Genomic DNA, 20864 nt, shown 5'->3' with positions numbered 1-20864 from the left:
GGAAATATGAACAACTGAATGTGAAAAATTATCTATCTTGTGCTAAGTCTCAGCCAACTTGGCCGACATCCACAGAGTTTGGGTGTGTACTCTTACAAAAAAAACAGCAAAAGAATAAACAAATAGACAATTGCTGTGGCGATTGAAACTACTTAAGCTTTTGCACAGAAATAGGGAATGCAAAATGGTGAGTTTTAGTAGGTTCCAGTGTAAAAGCAAGCAGAGTCCTAACATGCTGTCACATCCTGTCAAGGTCAAAACCAGTCTGCCTTCCTGATGAATCAATATAATATTGCATGAAGGCAATTTGAGAGGCAGAGGATATCAGGACTTCAGTATTTTAATGCTAGTGTGGAGTGCATGATGGGACATTTTGCAGGTACCTTCATTTTTTATTATTAGAGAAGCACAGGAATATCAGTGATGTCAAATGGGGCCGAAGGTGCTCTTAATTTCTGAAAATGAGGCCACTTGTATTTAGGTACAGAAATATGGATATAGCTCTAGGGATCCAAGTTAAAAATGCAGCATTTAAAAAATAAACAGTGAAGTGTATTACAAGCAGAAGTATTGCACGTAGGCTAAGTAACCTTGAACTTATCCCCTATTAAAAAAATTGGTTAACAAAAACATAGAATCATAGAATCATTTAGGTTGGAAAAGACCTTTAAGATCATCAGGTCCAACTGTTAACCTTTTAACTGCAAGTCCATCACTAAACCATGTCCCTAAGCACCACATCTATGTGTCTTTTAAATACCTCCAGAGATAGTGAGCTGCATGTGTCCCTGCAAAATAAACTTACAGCTCATCCCCCACAGCAAATTTTAGACGAGAATAAAAAATATGACAGTGTCCCTGCCAGTGCTCTTGGGTAATATCCTTCAGCTTACATGCACATGCTCACACATGTATACATGAATGCACATCATAAATATATGTGTGCACAAGCACATATTAATTTGGGAAAGATATAACTACTTTAGTGACCACATCAGTATTAGCAATTCTTCATAGACAGAATTCCAGTACTGAAATAAAGAGCCACCCTAAATTTCCAGTTGAAAATGTCATTTTCTGCACAAAGAATTGCCTCGGCAATCAAGGTCTACCAACAAATGAGAACTGAAAGCTGGGATAAGCTTTATAAGCCCATGCCTGGGCCGTGAGCCTGAATAGAGGGTTTTCCCAAGCTGAGTCATCCCACCAGCTGTTACTAGATGTTCAGTTTGCCACTTGGCTGCAATGCTACTCCTTTTCCTTGTTCCTTGCTTCTGCCAACCTCGATCTGGATCCTGCACCCAGTTACCCCACTTGGAAGTTTCTCCAGCTTGACCTGCATTTTTTTAGGGCCCTGCCCTCTTGTACATAATCCTTTTCAGATTCTCATTGTGGCTTCTTAATCTCAGAAATTGGCCAGCATCTACTCAACAGCATGGTTATCTCCATGTGCCTTTAACTCCTGACCACAATTTTGGGGTCTCCCTTTAATCCTTCCCGCTGGAACCAAGTGGATACGGTATTTCTCAGACATCTATTCTATCACTGCTTTTTCATACAGTATTAATTTCTCCACCAATCTTGTTAGAAGGCCCCTCTGAGACAGAGTTTCTATTATGATTTTCATTATTGTGATACAATTATATTTGTATACGGCTTGCTTGGTGGGGCTTGTGTCACTGAACCTGCACATTATAAACATTTTAATCTCAAACTGAATGTAGACATACATGAACTAACATCTTCAGCTGAAGCATCCTCTTTTGTCATAATGACACAAATAATTATTTGCATTCTCTTCTCGACTAATACAAATACTTCTTTACATTGGTTTACTGATGCTGAGGTAGAAAGATGTGCCTCCAGAAGTGCTGAAGCAGCATATAGGAAAAATATGAATGTAAATATTGCTTTGTATGAAAGAATCTTCCCCTTCAAAATCTACTGACAAGAATATAAAATTTGTAAATAATAACTTACAAATTAAAACTTGATGTGATAATTAAATATTTGGATTAATTAATAACAACTTGCTTCCTAGAGGAAATAACCTACTTTTCAAATTCCCCTGAACAAACCACACACTGTGTTGACAGCATTATAAAGAAAATCTAGGGAAACATAAGTGACTCACTCAGTAATGGGTTCAAAAACCAGAATATTAGAAAAGTGTTACCAAGGACCAGTGCTGTACAAGTGGCAGGTCACAGACTTGGGACCATAAATTACTTACATTACCTTCTTTGGATGTTTTGTATTAAACAGTTTGTTAGTATTTATCAATTTTTTAAATGTAAATATGCAAAACCACTACCATTAATAGCTAATTCACACTAATGAATACTGTTTATCAGAGTAAGAGTCTAACCTTTTGTTATGGTGTTGCTACTTGAAATAAACATTCTTTGGATAGTATGTAGGATCAGACTTAATAGATTCTGAGCTTAAATAACTATTAAATAATCATCCCTGACTTGGCCTAGGTGGTAGAACCCTTCTGTAGGATACCCCTGCTCCAACTCTTTGCAGCAGCTGACAACCACGCACCCACCCTGTCCTCCAGAAAACTTTTAGAGACCTCAGAAGTGCCCTTGAAGAGCAGCTCCTAAATTCTCACATGGGCCAGGACTACTAGTTGCAAAAGACTTGCACAAGAGTCTCAAAAGTTTCCTCCAGAAGAGTCCCCTACCAGAAGGAGATGCATACACATGGACATGTGGCCAAGTGTGTCAGTGAAAGTGTTGTCAGATCCCAGGCATTAATTTCTAATAATGTACACCTGTGCAGTGATATTTATATTTTCAGTTTTCTGGATAAATGGTGTGCTGGATTTTGCTGGATAAAGAATGTACACTGGTCTTCTCACCAGCTGGATGATAAACACATGCACTCTGCAGTTAAAAGTAATGGACACATCCTGAAGACTAAGCCAGTCTTTCTATTTCAGGGCAGATCAGTAGCACACCACTGCAGGAGGATTTGGCAGGGCCACGCAGGTCGTGCGGTCACCTTTATAAATAACTGCTATATTGAGCAGAGACACCTTCAAGCAGCTCGAGGAACTATGGCAATGAAACTACTGCAATAAAACAAGCTACACTGAAGTACAAAAGAGGTACAGAGGTGAAAAATATACTAACATTCAAAATTGTGGAGGAGGTATACCTTCTGCACTTTTAGCATTTCCAAAGTTTTCAAGGTGAAAAAAGCAAAGTTCTTTGAAGGACGTTCTACAGCATTCTAGTTGCAGTAAAACGAAGACAGCACATTAGTCCTTCATGGCTATTACTAAGCTTCTCAAGAGACATTTAACTCCAACTGGTTGGATATAGAATTTTTTTTTCTTCATCTTTTAGTATCACAAAAAAAAACCCCAAAACAAAGACATTATTTCTTCCTCTAGAGCCAAAACATACATCCATACTTGGTCTATCCATCTACACAACACTACTTTCCTTTTTGTATATTGTCTCTATAAAATACTCAGGAGAGTATAAAAATTATACCATTTAAAACTGTATAACATGCCATAAAATATTTTTAAAATACTATAATAACTCAGTAGCCCTATTAAATTGTCTTGAGGTTTAATTTTGCGGATGCATATAGAAAATAGGGTTCTGCAACAGGACAGAATTTGATATTTTTAAACACAAGAGGAGAGAGGCACAGTCACATTTGCCTTAGATCACAGAAGACATTAATGTATGATTTCTTGAAGAAAGACCACCAACCCACACCACATTCTCCTAACAGTAGAATGGTTTTATTTTTAAATAAGCCAATATCCAGAACTTGTGGTGCTTAGTACAAATGCAACTTATTCTATGTCTGCAAGCTTTCACCAATACTATATTTGCTCACAGCTTTCCTGGCTCTGTCTAGTGTTCATTGTCTTTTGGTTTCGTAAGCACTAAAAATAACCAGCATCCAAAGAAGAACCTCCTTTCAAGAAAACAAACAAAAATCCAAAACACAAATTCAACATAAGCATTATTTCCTTCTGATGTTTCTGTCATGATTTCAAGTTCTTCATGAAAACATCGTATGGGTGGAGTGCCGCATGGACTGGAAAGGACAGCTATGACCTCAGCGACGACTCCCTTTAAAGCAGGAGATGGGTCGATGCCTTTTCCACAGTTAAGTGTTTACAATTTGTGAAGCTCTTTATAGGATGTCACTCCCAGTTCTGTTGTGGTTTTTTTGTCATTGTTTATTTGGTTGCTTTTTTATTGCTGATGTTTTTTGAGTGGTTTGTTTTTTGTTTGTTCAGGGTTTCTTGTTTTTAGTTTTTTTTAAATGAACTGTCACTGCACATTTCTACATGACAGAGATGCAGGAAGAATACAAAAATGTGTTTATCCTGTTTATTTATAGGTCATAGTTATAACCATGATATTATTACATAACAATTATAGAAAATAATAGAAATCTGCAGCTAAAGGCTCTTAGGTTTTGCCTGCATCTCCTGTATTTGATCTGTTCGTAAGTAGATCTTTACTGCCATTACTCCACAATGTAAGAACATGTGGTTTGCCTTCCAAGCAGGGATGTTGTAAAAATAAATGCCTTAAAAACTTGTAAAAACTTAAATAACATGATAGTGAGGACAATACAACTGCAATAAAATGCTACGAATTTGCTATGAATATGTTGCTGTTTCTTTTCAGTAGAGGTCTAGTTTCTAAAACGGAATAAAAGGATGTTTCTGTTGTTCTTAGGACTTAATTTAAACATAATATCACAGCACTTCTACATTTGAACTGTATATTCCATTAAGTACTTATTTTATTTTTCAGTTGTATTAAACATTTTTGTTTAGATAATAATTTGATCAACTGGACTTGAAACAGCTGTGTCTGTTCCTTTATTATGTATCTATATGTATGTACACATGCATAGATTTACATATGAATTTGTTAGATTCAATTTCCATCTTTACACTGCTTAAGATTTTTAATCCCAGACAGAAGATCTGAAAGTGGCCACCAGGAACCCAAGACTTGTTGAAAGAAATGTGCAGGAACACAGTATTCATATTAACGAAAATCGGTACAAAAATTAAGATGTGTATGTCGTTCTGAATATCATATTCAAACTTGAATACTCAAGCTGTCCCAAAACCTGATTAGCAACAGATAAACAAGCAAAGAGATCTCTTGCTGATTCCCATTCATACAAACTCCTGCCAACAAGCAGGAGTGCATGCAGCCCCTAAAACACTGAAGTCCACAGCATGAAGTTATACTTCAAACACTTTCCTCTCCAGTATGGTTGCATTATACCTGGGCTCCACTAAGCCCATGTTGAGAGATTCTGCCTTTGAACAGAGCAACTTCTGGTATTTCTGTAAACTTACTATATTAGGTAATCTCAACTTGCAAAATGCAAACTGATTGTCAAAAGAGTTAAGAGGAACTTGTTCATTTGGACAATTTCTATATCCTTAAGTGTTCCCTTTTTCATTTTTTCATTTTCCCAGCAAAATCTTGTGTACTTTTTGTCCAGATGACCTGAGGTAGCATGTGCCAACATGCAACTACTTTTGAAGAAACAAACAAACAAACAAAAAACACAAAACAAAACCAAAGAGCACTGCACACTGCTCAGCTGAGCATTTGAAGTATGTCCCTTCATAGGCATCCAGCCTTTCACATCTATGAAAACACATACATATTTACTTCAGTTAATCAACCTTAACTTACCTACCTTGTGCCCCTTTTCACTCCACTTCTCACATTTAAGTGCTCATGAAAAACACACCATCACTCAGGATTGAATTCTGAAATTATGTAGGTGATCAAGACAAGCTGATTATAGACTCTTCTGGCTTCACAATAATTAATTACTTCAGGTAATTCAGCTCACATCTTCTGCAAACTTCTCCAAAAAGTCTGTCTCAGCCTTCACCAAACTACCTAGGTTCTTTCTCAAGGACAACACATCAGCTGCAAGCTCTGAAGGTTTTCTATATAGCAGTAAGAAGGTTATACTAGCATATCAACTATATTTTCAATCTGCATTTGAGTCTCAGTTGCAGGAAAAACTTCAGATGTATAAATTCACTTAATTGCAATACTAAAATGCATGGGGAAAAAGGGAAATTAGAAAAATTAGATTATATATTATACCACTACCAAACAGCTTAATCTCATTTCATCTTTATTGGTAAACAATAAAGCACAGTCAGTCCTCACTCTGGTTACAGAGACCTAGTGAACTTAAAGACCTTAAGCTTGGGATTCATTTGCCATAGTGATATTTTTTTCCTCTTTAGCACTGTGTTTGTCTCAGCCTCATTTTGAAGGGGTTGGTTTTGCTTTTTGTGTGTGTGGGAAAGGAGACAATTTTCCCACCAAATAAAGCACAGCTTTAAAAGGGTAAGTCTGACAAAGCAGCTTATGTCCAGCATTGCTGGCAATCAGCCACAAATTCTGTCCAGTCACCGAGGAAAAAATGATTTCTGGAGAACAGATGATCAGCATCCTGTAGCACTGGTTTGAGACAGAATGAGGAGGTCATGTAAATGCATCATATGTCTTTCAATGCAAAGCTACTGAGTTGTATCTTTCAATCAGAGCATCCTCTGGTTAAATATTTCTATGCCAGAATATAATTCTAGATAACAATGGCTAAAAATAAATATGAACCAATAACCATTGCACATTCTTAATCATATGCAAATATCAGCTATAAACAAGATTTTAATTATTTCTCCTTCTAGTTCTGCAGCAAAAGGGCAAAAAAAGTTTTGATAAAATATGTTGCTCTCATCCAAGTGATTTATTAGTAAAAGCTGTAATGAAATTGACAGTTTTTAAAGGCTTCCAAGCAATTGGTTTTAGTAACGAGGCCAGAGAAAACCAGAAGGTAATAACTGACTACTCTGAAACAAGTATAATTACATGGACTCATGGCTTTAAATTATTTGGAAACTGAAGTAATGACCTAGAAAACAAGACCCCTGTATCAGGAAGAAAGAAGAATTGGAGGTACTTCTGTATAACAGACTAATGAACAGCTCTTGCTGTGTAATTCAGAACTCATCACCAGTGCAAGGGCAAGAGAATGCTGCAGTATCGGGGAAGCACAACCCAGCATCCACCCATCACCTGGTAATTAGCAAACAAGTCAAATCAGTCCTGACAGGGAACAAACAAGTGACGATGGCATCAATGTTCAGATTGTACTTAAGAAGTAAAACTGCTAATTCAGATGAAAGACGCCTCCTTTTCTGAGTGTAAGGATTTTGAAACAGAATACAGAGACCACAGTCTGAAATCTGGGTTTGATTTCTTATTGAGGTGGGTCCTCAGAGGAATGCATATACGTCTTTTGCTAGCAGATACGGTACAGTGCCTCCACAATAAACTACTAGAATAAACCCAAACTTTAGTGTAAAACATGCTCTTAGATATTGATTGAGACAGACAGTTCACAAGCAATAACACAGTTGAAACTCTTGCCGTGGTAGTTTGTATGTTTAGAAATGTAAAGCACCTTCTCTCTCCATTTTCATTTTTCAGGACAATGATACTGCTGTTCTTAATATCCAATCCCCTTTCCTCACTATTTTTTTTTCAACATTTCTTCCTATCAGAAGGCTATATGAGTTGCTTTTGCTTTCATTTCAGTTTTTCTTTCATTTCTGTCTGTACTCCTATGTTAGTTTTTTTCTGTTTCCTTGAAAACATTATTCATAGCTTTTTACTTAACTTTTAATTAGAAGCTGATCTTGCTGGTAGATGCAAAGAAAGCATTAAAAGATTTTTTTTAATGGGCTTTTTATCTTTATAGGCCATTTAATCTCCCACTCAGCTCTGATTTCTGTGCTTTACACTTTCTCCTTTGGCAACCAGAAGTAGCTAACTGTCCATAATTTTGATTAATCCATTCCAGCCTTTTCCTTCAGTACAAAGTTCAACACATATTTTCATGTAAATCTGCTTGTCTCTTTCTGTTGCATTACCTGTGACATTACGATAATTCAACTTGATACTTTTAAACTTCATCATAACCCTGTGAGAATAACCTGGGCTCCTTAACCACTGGCCCTAATGTGCTGTTAATTAACTATATCACTGAAGTCTGTAAGAGAAATGGCATAGATTCCAGATTTGGTCTCATTCAAAATACAAATTTGCTGGCAGTTTGCATTGCAGTCAGAAAACAATGATAGTATTGTCATGCCTACTGTTTTAAATAGCTGCATATTTGTGACTATGAGGTTTGCCATTTTAACCATGCCAAGAATAAATTGTTTTGTTTTGAAAAAGCACTGCAGCCTATACAATTTCAAAAATGTTTGGTTATTGACATATAATAATGTAGAACACTTGAACTGTTTCAACTTATAGAGTGACTCTTCAAACATGCTGCTGAATGTCTAATTTGCAAATTTTAAACCAAATTTCAAGCTGCCTCCTAATCCTGATGACATTGTTCTCACTATTTTGGGCCTTCAACAGGAACAACCAGCTATTAATAATAAAGATAAATAACTATTAGTAGCTACTGGTAGGTACATGTGCACCTGATTTATATCAGTAGGTAGATGTGTACCTGATTTGTAGATCCAAGCTGGTACTTAACTAACTCAGTAAAGAAACTGATTCATTCTTCCTCACTGCAGTAAAGGCCATGTTGCATCCTACACTTTCATAGTAGTGGGAAGAATGAGACCTTCCTCCATTTCAGTTCCTATCTGGAAATTGATACTAACTATCCTTACCATTCTCACAGGCCAAAATATGCTACTTTGTTACATATTTGCATTTGTCTTTCAAAATCCAACACAAAAATGAGAAAAAAACTTGACTACTTAAGAATTAGCCCAATGGCATACCATTATCTAATCTCATTCATAAATGTATGTGTTTTCCTATTTAAACCTGAAGACTTCTTATTGATAAACACAAATACAAAGTGTAACTTTTTGTGCAGACAAAAATTCCCCCAGGGAACACAGGAATTGAATGTGCTCAAGATCTCAAATACAAACACACCGAGACAGTGAGCATGAACTATTGGTCTCTTAGAAACTAGATGTAAACACAACAATTAACTGTTCATGATTCCATTTATTTCTTCAAATCACTTCTGGCAGTTGGTCACACCTCCAGCTTTCTTAGTAACTACACAAATGAAAAGGCAGGCTCAGGATTCTGAAAGAAGAATTATGCAACAAGGCTGTATACAAGCTCAAAGCGTCCAAATGAAATACAAATCTGGAAAGCAAGACCAAGAAAGCAGATTATACACTTAAAGTCTTCTCACTTCCATGATAAATTGTGATGGAGAAGCAGCAGATTTTTTACTCCTGACACAAGTCAGTCAATCAGAAAAACAGGAAAACCAAAAAAAAAAAAAAAAAAAACCAACAAAAAAACCCCAACAAATGACCAAAAAAAAAAAAATAAGGAGAAAAAAAAAAAAAAGAGGCAGAAGCTTCACTGTCACTGTAAGATTCAGAAATTTGTAATCAAACAAAGGCTTAATTTGAATGAAAAAGCAACAATACAATCTCATAGCTATTGAGGTTTTGATAGGATGGATATATATTTTAGAAATACAAACAAGATTGTCACATGGCTTCACTTTTGTATAATGGACATGGCACAAGAAACAAAAAGCATGGTTCCAGGATAGCCCACTGATTTTAGCTCGCAACTGCTGATAGTTAATATTTCTAAACCTAAATATGTATTTATATTGAAGGTACTAAATACACTTACAAATAATATATTTCTAATTTCAGAACACTAACATCTTTGAAGATTTTTAATCCACTTTATTTGTATGTTTATGGATCAGATTATAAAGTCATTAAGTCTTTAAAGTTGAAGAAAGGCATCTAAAGTATAAAAAAAATGTACAACATGCCTCTTTATGGCAATACATATCTCTGGGTGCCCAAATGCCTTTCCAAATCTTACCTTCCTGCATTGCACTACTTCAGTAATGCAAAGCAGCTAGAAATCCAGGTTAATTAGTCTTATGTCCTGTCTAATCAGTCTCAAATCAGGGTATGATTATCCATGTTTTATTGCTGAAACTCACATCTGCTAAGAAAGCTTTACACCCAGAAGACCTCTGTTAACATGGTGGCTTGATCATGTTTGGTTTTTCATCGATTTGTGATGGATCACTGGATGATCTCACCTCTGTCTCTCCTGTCCACAAGCTCATCGTTTGGTGTAAGTATCACCTCACTCCACCATGGCCAGAGTTTCTGTGCCAACACACTCCAATGGGGAAAAAACAGCAGCTGAGCTGAGCTGCAAATCTCAGCAAAGGGTCCATTCCCAAACATGCCTTGCCTCATTTGGATGGGAGCACAAGCTTTGTGACTTCGTTAAAAGGTATTTCTTGTCCTTCGCCCTGTAACAAGGCACATCAGCTTCACTCACATGTGATCAGAATAGCAGCTCCTGGGCTGCAAAACAGCATTGAAGTACATCACAAATCTGAGAAATAATGGAGAATGATTGGGCTGGGACGGTGACTATATTAGTAGCTTGTACCTGTTGTAACTGGTGATGCTGATTCCCAACTCTTTCCTGAAAAACAACACATAGCGTTTCTGAACTACCCAGTGGAGCTAAACTGGTGGGGGGCTTTGCTGTTGTTGTTAACAGAAGTCAAGTAAGAGAGAAAATTCATCTATATCTGTAGCTGTTGACTAAGCAACCATCAGTTTGCAGTCTTGGTTCAGATTCAGTACCAGGAATGGCTGCACCACTTGAACTTGGAAAAACATAAGGACACCTTGGCAAATGAGACAATAAAATAGAAACCCTGGCCAAAACAGAGTGGAGAGATGAGCCTTTACACAAGCTCAACTGTAATAATTATTTACTTTAATTTACTTAGAGGAGTGAAAGCACAGTTGAAAAACTGAATTAATCGCAAATAACCATAATTCCTTATCAACAGTCACATCTGAAGACTACAGTCTCCATTCCTGAGTTGTTTTCTTTTTTTCATCTATTAGGCACGGTAAGCAAGTGAATATTTTGCTTTGCTTTGCTACACTGGCTTGGTCTCATATCTTCTTGAGTACTGTGATCTTGTATGTAAGGTGCTTTTTTTTTTTCCCCCCCCTCCAAGACCGGAAAGCTAACAGTAATACTCTTCGCCTACTATTGCTGTTATAGTTCATTCCCTTCACCTTATGGAAAGAAGATTTTACCTTTGTTTTAATGAGCTTAAGATAAAGCCTTTAAAGAACAGCTGCTGCATTCTGAAGGTCTGGAAGTGAGCGGTTTTTTCACAATAGCATCTTGAGTAAAGACCTACAGCAAGTCCACACCAACACAGGGTCCTTGGCACTGTGTGGTGAAGAAACTGTACCTCTCCAGCTACACCAATGATAACCTCCAAGCAAGCTGGTGGAGGCATGACAGCTACACTAACTGCCCTATATGAGTAACATATAGAAAGCACAGGAACAGTATGCCACATTTGTACAGGCCTTCAGCATCTCTGTAAACAGATGATGAATTTTCCCTGGGAATTACACTGGCATAGCTAAAAAGAGGCTGGGTGATTTGGGTAAACTAAATTGTAACTATGTACAGCTATGTAGATACAAGATATTATTAAATGTTCCAGACATATCTCAGATCAGGGTGAATACAATGTCTTTAGCTTGGAGACTCACAAGTTTTGCAAGTTTGTGTCACAAGACTAAAAGTGTTATAACAAGATTACATACATTCTCCATAGGCACTTAAACAGGCATGCATCAGTGAGGGCATAATCCTCTTAAAAGTACTAAAGACTATGTAACAAATACTGAAATGTAATTACACAAAATCTGGTGAAATTATAGTAAAAGAAGTTGCATAAATTATGTCTCTTAATACGTTAATGTTTATGTTCTGGGTAATGAGACTCCAAACAACATGTTCCACTACTGTACGTTAACAGCAATGACTCCTCAGCAGTGAGAGCATGAAAGACACATAAACTGGAGACAGGGGGTAGAGCAGCTTGAGGTGTGGGGTCTTGGCCTCCAGGCAGCCTGTGCCAGGGCTGGGCCGGAGTCCAAGAGGAGCCATCCTCACCATGTACTAAGCATTACCCCTTCTTCCATGCTTACCTAGAGGTTACTTATCCTGAGGCATCGGGATGCTTTTCTACTAGTTCCCTTTCTGTTTTGTTATTGAATTAAAATAATCACCAAGAACTCAAAATAAAACATGATCTGTTTCAATGGACAGGATAGAGGCTAGCTTTTACAGTTAGCCCTCGTTGCTTCACACACCTTCTGAACAGAACATTATAGGAGAGGCCCCAAACTAAAGTCTACTAACAAATGAGAAAAATAACATGTACACCTCCAAACACAAGCAACTAGAGTTTGACTATAAACATTAGCTGTATAATTCATAAATCAGTAATAACTTCCTATAAAATGCAACATATTTCAAACATGTATCTTAGTTTACTGTGGAGAAATGAATTCCATTTCATTTTTTTTTCCTTTCTTTATTAAATGGACTGTTGGCTTCTTAATGGGCTGTTGACACTTCCTTCATAAGGCTCCTTCTTATCTCAGGTGGAAGACAGAACAACTAGGCTGTTTTCTTCCACACAATAATAGACGATTCACTTGGATACATACAACTGCCATCTAAAAAACTCAGTGTGAGTCTAAAATTATAACTCTCTGATATGACTCACAAGGAGAAGCTTTGTGACAGAAACTAGGATATTTTTAAGCAAATTAAGTCTAAAGCACAAAATAAAAACTGCATTCTAGAAATAGTCCATGTAATAAACTACTAGTAATTGTTAGGTGTTATTTTTTATCCGTGTGTTATATCCATGTGCGAGTATCATATTATCATTCTGTTAATTAAAGGTTGTGAAGCTTCCAACTTCTGGAAAAGGACAAAATGCGATTACAGGAAAACAGTAGAACTTTCTCACTGAAATGTTTTCCCTTTACACAGAAGTCTCTATATAAGTATACAAGCATAACCAGCAATAGTTCCTCTAATGCTTATTAATTAGTAACCAGGGACAAGAGACATGTCCTCCTGTAATTTTCAGTTCCTCTAGTATTAAAAAGACAACAGAGGTGGCATTCCAAAAGGTAAGTTTATGACGATGACAATTTGCTATGTTCAATATGTATTGCAGGGTGATACTACAGCACAGCCATGAGAAGATAAAATTTAACTTTCCAAGCATTCAGTATACTCTAATATAAACGGGAAATTAATTAGATGTCACAAAACAGACAAATGTCATAACCTGTATAGAAAAACCTGACATAGTAATACTTTGAAGATATTCTGCTTCCTGATGCCCTCAGCCCAATGCTATTACTAAAATAACAGTCTGTCTAACAGCCTGTCAGAATATAGAGGCAGTGCTCTCAAAAATACTCATCACTGTAATATTTTCCTTCTCAAAATCTTTATCTTCACTAAACCCTCAAAACTGACATGTAATTGTTCTTATTTAGCCTTCTTGAAATGTCACCCCTTTCACACCAGTAACAAATATGGCAGATGTTATTTTAAGATAAAGTCTTAACTGAAAACAGTTTTTGAGCCTCAGACAGGGATTTATCACAACCAACGTTAAACAGCTGCAGTGTGGATGCCTACATGTGAACTTGCCAAACTAGACTGAGCAGAATGGAGCTGGTGAAGACAGGTTCATATAAAACACAATTTGCCTGACATATTTTGCATGTTCGCTATATTTCAGAAGTACCATTTTTAACCACTACCTATAAAGTGAGACAAAGAGGATTCTCCACTTTCATTTGCATCCTGCATTTTGTTTAATTAATCCTATCCTCAGTGTTTTAATAGTAGCCTATCAGAAGAATTTCAGCTTTTGAACTGTGTTCCTCCAGAACCGAATGATAGCAATCTCAGTGTGAGACACTAACATGTCACCCATTTTCTGCCCTAAATATATACTTTATCCCAGATGAAAACTGAAAAAATATGTTGATTTTTCTTAAAGAGCAACTTAAGTGCAAACATATGCTTTTCATTTATACCACCTGTGTGATCTTTAGGGCTTTGTACTCTGGTTGACTATCAACCAAGTGGAAAAAGGAGCACAGATTAGTTTACCAACTTATAAGAAATCTCCTGTGATCATCAAAAGTGCAAGCAAAGCAAAAAAGTAAGCAGGACTACGTTGATTTAAATTACCTTATAAATTTTGGGAAGATAAACAGTAGAAAAGTATAAGCAATGAGATCATATTAACTTAAAAAAATTAAAACTTATTTTAAATCACTAACTTGGAATTTGTTAACAAAGGAAAAACTCTAAAAACCAAAAAAATAGGACCATGTGGCACTAAAAGAAATGCTGCATTGCAGAGTACCCAAGGACGGTGTTCTCATTGAGGAGGACACAAAAAGAAAGCTAACTGCAGTGAGGTGACAACCAAAATCACCACCACCACTAAAACAACACTAAACAAAAACAACAACAAAATACGGTTCTTTTCACACCGATACTAATTGCTATATATACTACAAAAGATTCTAAGACAACATAATAGCTAGAATTCAGTGCTTACTTTATTAATGTGTGCTACTATTTAAATGTTTTTTTATTCTTTCCTGTATGTTTCTACAATATCTGCAGGTAGCTCAGAACAGCATTACGTCAGATTATTACTATCAGATACCAGGGTCAGAAGAGACCTGAAGTGGATTCTCGCATGACTTGTTTCCATATGCATAAACTAGAACTAAATACTTCTAGGAACAGTGATTTTAGAGCTCTCCTTAGCAACTTTCCTTATCCAATGTTAACTAATATTTAACCTGAATACCCCTGGCTGCAGCCCAACCCTTTCACATGTTTTTGTTATAGCGAATGAAAACACTTGATCTCTTTTTGCTTTCTTCTTCACTCGTTAATGATTTCCTTATCAGCTATGACATTTTCCCAGACTTCTTAATCTTCACACGTAAGTCTTACATTTCAATATTTTGTTTTGAAGTAGCAGTAACTTTTTTCTTTTTTTTTTTTTTTTTTTCTGTGTGAGAAAATTTAAGATAGATTGAAATCCTGCTTGAATTGCTCCTGCTAAGTAACATATGGGTTACAATGCTGTTTAGATTCCCAAGGTATCATTTAGATTTCCTTAGCCTTCAGGTCATATAGTCTACAGAGTCAATAGAGTCAAAAGAGCTTCTTTTCCCTTAACACGCTGCCATGTAAAGAATTGCTTTAGTTACAAGATTTGCTCACCTGAGAGACTAACAATTCACATTTGCATCGTTTGTAAATCAAGAGTCTTGTAAATCCAGGAAAGCTGCAGGAATCGAGCTGGGACATTTCAGAGTGAAAGACTGCACAGAAAGGCAGCAGCAGCAGGACTACATGGAACCAGTATGCACCAGCAAGCTGGACAGAAGGAAACCTTAACTGTGGCAGTATTTGTGAGGTGGGGGTAAAACTCAACTGTGTAACGTGTGCAGCATGCCGCTCCTGATCAAGCACACCTTTTCAATGTTGCTCGCACTTAAAAATGTGAGGTTGCAGTTTGATTTCGCAAATGATAAAATGGTAAATGGCACTAAAAGAGGAGACCCTGCCAGTGGCCTTCTTGCCAGGAATTCACCTGGCCTCTACAAACCAATCTTCAGCGGGTTCAGGTCTAAGGCAAGAGGAGTAAGAGCACTGGCAGAAAGAAAGTTGGGAATACGCATGCAGTGAAGCAAGGTAGCTTTCAGTACTAGGTATTTGTTAAATCAGGTTAGTTTAATGTTAAAATGTGGCTCAGCTCTTGGCACAGTTGATTTAGAGAGAAAAAAAAAAAACAACACACAAAGGAAAACACTGATGAAGGTACATATTAACAAAGTGCCTATCAGCTACATAGAAAAATACCCTACTGTTTGATTAACGACTACTGCTAGCATAGCATGAAAAAGAATGCTAGGATGTAAAAGGAAGGAAAAGAAGAGCCAAAATTTAAGAGGACAGGGGGAAAAAAAAAAAAAAAAAAAAAAGAAGAAAAAAAAAGGACAATCCAGGAAAAAAAAACCTACGGCTTTCTGTGAATAGTGCTAATATAAGGAAGGCGTTAAAATTTCAGATGACACTCAGTTGTACGTAACTTTGCATAAAGCAAGGACTGGACTTTAAGCTAATTTGACCTATGTGTATTGAAACTTTTCAGGAGTGTTTGAAGATTACTAGAACTATGGTTGCTCTTCATCATAGTGGGTCTTCATGAATTACCATGTTGCTTGCTTTCCCACCATAGCTCTTCCTGCACTATGAAATCTCTCTACAGGGAGTTTCCAAAAGCCGAAGATACCCACACGCAAAAATCAGATTAAGAGTCTTAAAAGAAGAATGTTTCAACCCAGAAGCTAATAAAGACTGGAGATTTTTTTTTTTTTTTTTTTTAATTGATCTACTTTGTACACCCTAGAACTGGTTTTACTGAACAGGGCTAAAATTGGTAACAGTTTCAAAACACCAGTGATACCAGAGTTTATTAACTGGGTTGGCATATATGCTAGTATTGAAGTGCAGACGGAATTTTTGTGATCCAGTACAGATAAGGACAAAAACATCCTGTGTGACTAAATGGGCCACCCAATAATCATAGAATCATAAAAATAATTTCAGTTGGAAGGGACCCTTAGGATCATCAAGTCCAACTATAACCTAACCTAACTCTAGCACTAAACCATGTTCCTAAGAACCACATCTAAATGCCTTTTAAACACCTCCAGGGATGGTGACTCCACCATGAGTCAGAATGAACACAATCCCACTCAGAAAAATCTCTACCTAGCACAAAATACTAAATGAGAAATTGGAGGAAAAAAAGAGGCAAGGAGAAGTCAGAATGAGAAAAGCCTCCAGTACCAGTATGATACAGTGACTGATATCACCTTACTAGCCAGTAAGAGCAAGTTAGCATACAAGAGTGACTAGGTCCAGAAGAATGGGACACTGACTTTTTCTCAGAACCACATGAGCTTGACTGCACTTTGCCCATATGAGTGTAGTACTTAAGGAAAAGACTTAATTTCATAATAGTACAGATTATAAAGACATAAGGGTTTTACCAGCTTGTTTTCCAGCACTCTTTGCTTTGATTTTTGTAGCTACTAAAAATGCTATAAGAATCTTTAGTGTACAACCAGCCGTAACATTTGCGAAACTTGTACTCCCTATAGCGAAAGGAGCAGTGCTTTTGTGCCAGTCGGCATTCAATTCCCTGAGTAATCCCAAATCCCAGGAATGTAAGTCAAATTGGTGGTGTACATCAGTTCTCAGGTGTTATGAGTGCTTTTATAATATGAAAAAGTAAACTGTGAACCGTGAGGTACTGTAGAAAACCTTGAACTGTGCTAGCAAGGAAGATGTTATGCAAAGATAATGACATTAAAGGATGTCATCATTCTGTAGTACCATGAGGATAGGTTCCTCATGCTTAAATTCAGCAGTGAAAAAAAAATCAAGTGTCATCTCTGTATTCTCTTGTCTCTCTCTCTGCAGCCAATGAGAAGATGGCACATTATGAAAATTAATAACACCTTAGGCATTAATAATGCCTTAGGCTGCATTAGCTTTTGTAGCAGTCATGCCACCACTTCTGCCCCTGAAAACCCAACTTGCCCGACCAAGGCAGGACAAATCTGGCAGCCCCTGAGCACCAAGAAGGGCAACACTGAGGGAAGGATAAGCAGGAAGGAGAAGCCAGTGGAAAGATGTCACATGCAGCTAAAGTTCTGTGTCTGACAAAAGAGTGAAATGCAGGGCAAGTATGGCTTCTGTGGATTTGCATCTGCCTTCCTGATTACAATTAACCTTTCCTCAGAGAGGCCCTCTACCCCCATTTAAACTGGTAAGGCTACCCTTTTCTGCAACCCTTGCCTATTATGCAGGTTATAAAATTCCCAGAATTAAAATATAATAGGAAGGATTTTTTGCTTCAAAAACACACCCTTGCTAATTGAAATTCAAGTAACAAAGGATCATATCCCTTTTGGAAAGGCTTGTCTCTCTCCCTTGACTGCAGACTGAGATATAATGAATAGCCCTATGTCTCAATTTTTATTGAGATGAGTGGAATGATTAAGTTAGAGATGCTAAATCTTATTCTCAACACTCACCTCTCTGGCCCAGACTAAAGGAGTAGATCCTTCATTCTTCTAGGCAGAGAGCAATATTGCAGTAAGCCTCTGCCTGGGCACCATGGGGTAAGACAAGTTGTATATATACTTGCATACAAACCCACAACCCAGCACACTGCACATTTTTATCACTGTTTGTCTCATGTGGATTTATGAGGCAGTGATATGCAATCTTATTCAAAAACTCTGTAATATTTACTGTGTATTGCAAGTGTCATAATCATCAACAAAGGGAAGTGTCTGGAAACAACTTTGTTCCTCTCTGATAGCTTTTAGGAGAGCTGAAATTATTGCATTCACTTGGAGTATATAGAGATTTCAAAACTGGTATTGAGAATCCCAGTGAAGAGTGGCATTTTTCTGGTGTTTCCTATACTCTCCCACCACAAACACTCTACTGGAAACCTGTGAGACAAATATGAGACAATGATGTGGAGGAAGGAGCACAGCTCGCTTTACCTCTCTCCCTAAGCCCCGACGAGCTCCCAGCACTGAGATAGTGCAGCACTCTCTGATGGTGTCACACAAGAAGAACTTTCCTGCCTCAGCTTCTGGCCAGGTACAAAAGCAAGTATTTTGTAAAACATAGCTGCTGCTTGTCACTGACTAAGGATCCCTCAAACCATCTCAACTCCTGTTACACCATGAATACTCTCAGTTCCACTCTCACCTTGAGCTACAAACCCAGCTCCAACCACAGCAACCTTGGGTTGCCATGCAAACACACCAAGAAACATCTCTGTGTTCCTATGTCCTTATCTGTTCCTGTTTCGGTTGACTATGATTTCTGAAAGGTAGAACATCCTTAATTCACAAGGGCCAAGGCAGTCGCAGTGCAGATTGTTGCCTGCTCATCCATAATGCAGAACTACAGCCTAAAAAGAGCCGTGGGCTCCAAGCATTCCAGTCTTGGCACAGGTGATTTATTGAAGTAGTGCTTCTGCAGCAAAACTCAGATGCCAGCAATAACAAGGTGAACTGATTCCATCTGAGAAGCAAAGAATCCAGTTATAGGTATGCCTTCAAACCAACATGCAATGCCAAATTTGCATTTAGTTCATATGTTTTTTTCTAAATGTCTTCAATTAAGAGGTCACTTAATTTTTTGTGCTTAATTAAAAAACCCAAACAAACACAAACATATAGCAGACTGAACCATGTATCAGATTCCAACAAAGGAAAATACATTAAAATGAAAAACAATTATGTGTAAAAAACAAAGTGTAGATAAACAGAACGGTCATTTCGTCAGCAACAGCTTTACAGATGTTTGGAAAGTTAGCACATTGCAGTTTGATAATTAATAATCCACATGGAAAAGCCATGGGAAGAGAAAGCTTCTAGATTTAGAAGGTGCAGAAGGGAACAGCAAGGGTTCTGTGCATAAAAACCTTTGTTGAAATCAGTGGAAGCTGGTGTGCAAAGAAAGTAAGAGGTTAGAGATTTATGATCAAGTTTAAAAGTTAACAGGAGTGAATTCTACAGCAGCACTGATTATTTTTTTCTGGTCAATATCATTTAAACAAAAACATACATTCTCGATGCAAGCTTTTAGCTTCAGCATTTAGGCATATAACTTCTAAAAAATAAGGCAATTTATTTAATAATGCTTTATTATAAGAACTTAAAAACATAATGAATACTCAATGAATACTGAAAGACATCTTGTGACATGTTATCTAAAAGGTCACTAACTTCTATGCCAATAATTGGCTCATTGACCTATGAATTCTTCAATGCTTAACAATACAACGAGCTACAGTTCTTTTTTAGAGACAGCAAGTATTGCCTAAACCAATAAATACTAGTTTATCACTAGAGCAGATCTACCTCTAGACTTCTTAGCTGAGAAGAGGATCGATACGATTTCTATTCTTTTTTCTATGAGAAAAATGATGGATAATCAGGTCACATGGGAGAAACAAAAACAAAGTCTGAATCTTCAATTCACTGTCCTGCCCCATGGATCCACATTCATACCAGCTGTTTTTAAACACCACTACTAATGCTATACTCTAAAGGACTCATATAATCAGAGCCCTCCAGATATACTACAAACATGCTCCCATAGATAAGTTTAGAACAGTTATTAAACTGCAGAAATATTGTCCTGACCATGCACTACAGTAAAAACCAGGAACTCCCTTTTATTGAATGGATGGCAGAGAGTGCCAGCCTGAGTGAGTCTCTTACCTTGAAGTCGTTGCATGACATTGGCAATATCCCTCGATCTTGCTGATAGTCGGGATGAGGCCATGATTTCTTTGCAGCGAGTCCACTTTCCCTGACAGAAGTTTGCCTCCAAGCCGTTGACCTCGGCAAGATGAGGATCTCGTAGGGCTCCCTGTTAGCTTTCAGCCTTCAGCATGGTTGGGGTAGTCAGATGCCTCCAACCCACGCCAGCCCTTGCAGGGCCACGGAACAGCACCGGTGAGCAACCTCAGCACCTGTGAAAGAAAGTACCAAGCTCAGAAGAAACTTTTATGAGCCCTGCAGGACTAAGAGGTCTGCGTCTTAATAGCTATTTTAACCTGTAAAGTATGGTATGTTTTGTGCATACTGTACAGCTCAGCCAGAGACACTATTAATGCTGAAAGCTTGCTTGGCAATCATCAGCAGAATGAAGCTGCAAAAACAAATCATTAAAAACAATTGGCAATGCACCAGACATCAATGCTTTCCTAAGGATGGTTGTGGATGTTGGTTTAGAAATAAC

At 37.4% G+C, this 20864-nt stretch overlaps 1 protein-coding gene across 1 annotated transcript in view; it reads right to left on the bottom strand.

Moving 5' to 3' along the window:
* LOC308038658 (calmin-like) overlaps positions 1–20405 on the bottom strand; it is a gene marked incomplete at both ends in the record, with an annotated part of 62728 nt that extends 42323 nt beyond the window's left edge. Inside the window, one exon of the mRNA XM_080341435.1 lies at positions 20342–20405. Coding sequence (XP_080197561.1) covers positions 20342–20405 — 64 coding nt within the window. The remainder of the gene's footprint in view (positions 1–20341) is intronic.
* Positions 20406–20864: the final 459 nt, after the last annotated feature.

Source organism: Nesoenas mayeri, assembly GCF_963082525.1.
Source record: "Nesoenas mayeri genome assembly, chromosome: 3".
Lineage (NCBI taxonomy): Eukaryota > Metazoa > Chordata > Aves > Columbiformes > Columbidae > Nesoenas > Nesoenas mayeri.
This window is presented reverse-complemented; position numbering and strand designations above follow the sequence as displayed.